Raw genomic sequence first — 4,402 nt, forward strand, 5'->3', positions numbered from 1 at the left:
GGTTTCTCACCATTAGCACTATTACCCATCAATTTATTTTTCCACAACTCGTTTGTACCAGACTCTAGTTCACCGTCGTTCCTTTTGCGTCTACCATCGGATCATTTACATTAGGTGGTTACTTTGGTCTACGACATATTTTCCTAGTTGAACGTCCAATATCGCTACTGGAAGACAGCATTACACAAACACTTTTCTCTATTTTTTTCTATTTTAATATTATGTTTGAGTGATGTATGAATCCATGTAATATTTACCACAAATCATTTCAGTTTGTTTAAAAAGTAATTTTATTCATGTTCATGCTCCATAATGTTTTGACTTAAATTATTAAAATAAAAATTTCATCCTAATTAAATTTAGAGAAAGTATATTTTACTTAAATTTTTATTTTAAATTTTACTCAATTAATGTATTACTATTAATCGTGCATTTAAAAAATTACTCGATTAAGAGTCCGTTCCAATTATTTGAGAAAAATCAAAATTTTAAATTATATATTTAAAGCACTTGTCTTATAATAATAATAATAATAATAATAATAATAATCATAATAATAATAATTTGATTTATGGTTCATGCCTGTTTTTACTTTTAATTTTTAAAATGTTTTACTTAAAAAGAGCCTACCCGTAAAATGACTTGCGGATCAGTATTTGCTATGCATATTTATCGCATTATTTGAAGTGTTGTTATTAATCATATATATTCAAGGGTTTGATGTTCTTTTTTTTCTTTGTGATGTGACCTATTTTTATTTTCTTATATTCTTTTTATTATTTCAATTTATCTAATTGTAACCTAAATTTATTTGCAAAATATTAAAATATAGTTATTTAGTATAAATAAATTAAATATATTTATGATTATTTTAAAATTCTCAAATGAAATTAAATACAAACCTAGTCATATCATAATTAATATTATCAGGTCCATCTAACCTAAATAGTGATAGTGATGAAAAGGTGGATGAGGAGATTTGTTAGAATCAAGCTGTTGTCTCTCCTTTTGTCCAACTGGTTCATACCTAATGAACTCCGGCTTTCCTCCTACCCCAACATCATATTACCCAACTAATCATTACCTGCTGTAACTTCAATTTTCATATTACATTTTATGCCTTTTTATAATATAAATTATATATATTTGCTTACATTTTTATAAATTTTGACTTCCCAACAATTTCTTTTATAAAATTTTATTATAATATCATCAAATCTTTGAATTATTCATCTAAATTAATTAATTAATTATATTTACATCTCGCAAACTGATCTTATAGAATACCTTGCGAACTAGAAACTCACAAGAACCAAATCCTACCAACTAGGGCTTAGAGAGCTTCCACCTCGCGAACCCACAACAATGTGAGCACAAATTATGATGACACCTCTGAAAAAAGCAACATATCCAAACATCATATTTACTATTATCCTTATAAAGCAACCCTTACTTAAAAGAAAAAGTGATATCAATAGATCGACTGATCAACTATAGAGAATATGAAATCGGTGAAAGACAAACACATGATGCCTCGAGAAGGGTTTCAGGATCTCCTCTCTATTCACTAGCATCTTGTTTTACTCATGAGTATTCATAACGCTTCTTACAGCTCTCTACATGAATCGTGACTAACCACTGTAAACTTTATTTGATATAAATGAAATCAATAATATATATTTGCACACGCGTTTACGGTATGCAGTAAAACTAAATAAATTATATGAATTTGTTTTAGTGGATTTGGTTGAGCATAAAACGAGAAAGGAAGACAAAAGGATCTAGAAGAAAAAGAACACGCACTATGCTAATAATTTCTATCTTACTTTTTGGACGATTGTGGATATATTTTCCCTTACATATATGAAAAATAAAATTTGTCCATGTTTACCTATATCCATCAAGTAACCATTACCTTTACGTCATGCATGAAGTGGTTTACTACTGCTACTAGTATCTGGATTTCGCAAGCAAAGAATTTCTGTGGGTTCTTTTCTATTTCCTAATTACATATTCTATTAATTCAAAACAATTCTGAATCCCATTTTTAAATTATATGTTTTGATACTTTTTAATTATATTTAGCTGCTTATATTTTGAATTTTAATAACATTTTAATCAAAATTGCTTATTTAGAATATGGATATTAACATACAATAAATAATAAAACTTATTATTTTAAATTAATTAACAATAAAATATAAAATAATTAAAATAGAAATTTAAATACATAAATACATCATATAAAAAAATATTAAATACATTATTTATGTAAATATTATTGATGATATAAATGTTATGGCACCATTTAAATTTTTATTGCATTTTAATAAAATGAAAATACCTCCAAATAAATATTTTTAAAACGTTATAATTTCAAAGAATTTATCTAAATATCACTTTTATCTGAATCAGAAATAATCTCAAACCATAAAAAGAAAGCAAACGCTAGTCAACAACGTTGAAACTCTCCCTCCCAAAACATCAATTTTTCTCTCAATTTTCCGAAAGAAAAAAGCAATTTACTTTTTTTTTTTATATATATAAATATTCTCAATTCGACTTTCCTCTCTGTCAAACTTCTACCCTTTTCTACATTCAAGTGCGCGTGTTTTTTTTTTCCTTCGTACAATGCCACAGGGCAATTTAGAAACCCTTGTTTCCGCCTGTGCCGGTGGCTCTTGCGACAACAAAATCATTTGCGAGACTTTAGCAACCAGCGAAAGTGATTCCGACGACCACCTCCACCCGGCGGAGAAACATATTGAAGAAGAAATCCCATCGGATTTCCCGCCAGAATCGTTTTGGTTATCCAAAGACGCCGAGTTCGACTGGTTCGATCGTAACGCTTTTTACGAACGGAAAGATTCGCATAAAGGAAACTCAGGTCCCAACTCTGCAAACCTCAACCCTAATCTTAACTCGATCTCCAATTCTCAACGCTTTTCTCTTAGAAAGCCTAAAGCTTCCATCATCGGCTTACCGAAACCGCAGAAGTCTTGCTTTGTCGAAACGAAGAACAGGAAACCTGGGAACACTAGATTGTTTCCTAAACGGCCTGGCTCAGTTAAATCGGATCGGCCAGTTGTTGAACCATCTTCGCCTAAGGTTTCTTGTATGGGAAGAGTGAGATCGAAGCGTGACCGTAATGGCCGGCTAAAAAGGAACAGCCAAAAATCGACCGGAGTTGAAACAGTTAAAGAGAAAACGACGGGCAAAAGAAGCGGTTTATTTTCAAGTTTTCGTGCTATTTTCAGGTCCAGTGGGAAAGCAAGTGAATCAGACGCGCTTCCAGTAGCCCCGTCGCCGCCAGGGAATAGGGACATTAGGTCTCGTTTGCCACCAGATGATCGTGACGCAATATCGATAGAGCCTGAAATTATGGAGAGTGAACCGGTCAGTCTAGGTGGAATGAAGCGGCTTGCATCCGGTAGGAGATCGGAGCCGTTAATCTGAGGTGCGTGATGACAGTTGTGGGGCACAGCTCAAGCGTTGTTTGGTCTGCGGTCGTGGTTGGGTAACTTGCGGGTCCCGCCTATTTTTCAAAATTCTCTTTCGTGGTGACGTCACACGATGATTGACTGTTTTGACAAAGTAAGAAAAATGAAATGCACATTGATTTTTCCTATTCCCCCGCCCCCTCCCACCCGCCCTTTTTTTTTTTTTTTTTAATTTTGATTTGGTTTTACTTGATACAAGGGTCTGTAGATACGGTTGTAAATTTTTTTTGTTGTTATTTTAATAAAATTTCACGAGTATCATGTAAATTTCATATTTCGATTAATAATTAATTAAAATGGTTAATATATAAAAATCAATTTTAAAAGGTAAGTTGATTGTACTTTATAACTAGTAAAAGTTTGATTTGTAAAAGGAGAGCATGATTTTTTTAAGTAAGTCCATAAAAGCAACATTGATTAAAACATGACACACTTTTTTTTTTCTTTTAGGTAATGGAGCACACTTTTGTTTAATGAAAAAAAAAAGTGTTAAATAACAGCTAAAAAGATTACACAAAAGCTTTGGGTTGATGTTTTGATTGCTATGACTGAATGCCAAATACAGCCATTTATTTTATACAAACACAGTTTTGTTTATCTATTTAAATTCAAATATGTAGTCTTTTTATTTATTTGATAACATTTTTCTAAATTTAAATATATTGTATTCAACTTTTTATTCAAAAGTCATAACATTTTTAACTAAATTCTGTTAAATATCAATTAATAGAGATTAACTTTTAAAAATGTAAAGAGTACAGGGACTGCTGAAAAAATTAGACCAATGGTTTAACAAAAGAATAAATAAATGAGTGTGAATGACACAAGCATGGAAAGGAGGGAGTGGTAAAAAATTCACAATCACGAGCCTTTGAAATTGAAATTCTAACTTTCTTTTTCCT

At 31.0% G+C, this 4,402-nt stretch overlaps 1 protein-coding gene across 2 annotated transcripts; it reads left to right on the forward strand.

Moving 5' to 3' along the window:
- Positions 1-2,419: 2,419 nt before the first annotated feature.
- Positions 2,420-4,091, forward strand: LOC108459606 (uncharacterized). Of its 2 annotated transcripts, XR_008281651.1 has the most exons (2): positions 2,420-3,594; positions 3,951-4,091. XR_008281651.1 is itself a non-coding variant. In XM_017759008.2 (1 exon), exon 1 carries the CDS (start codon positions 2,632-2,634, stop codon positions 3,454-3,456), a length of 825 nt encoding a protein of 274 aa, XP_017614497.1. In that variant the 5' UTR covers positions 2,420-2,631; the 3' UTR covers positions 3,457-3,628. The 2 variants fall into 2 exon arrangements, 1 of the variants encoding a protein (XP_017614497.1); XM_017759008.2 differs by lacking the exon at positions 3,951-4,091 and having other exon boundaries at positions 2,420-3,628.
- Positions 4,092-4,402: the final 311 nt, after the last annotated feature.

The sequence above is a fragment of the Gossypium arboreum genome, chromosome 4 (assembly GCF_025698485.1).
Source record: "Gossypium arboreum isolate Shixiya-1 chromosome 4, ASM2569848v2, whole genome shotgun sequence".
Classification (NCBI taxonomy): domain Eukaryota; kingdom Viridiplantae; phylum Streptophyta; class Magnoliopsida; order Malvales; family Malvaceae; genus Gossypium; species Gossypium arboreum.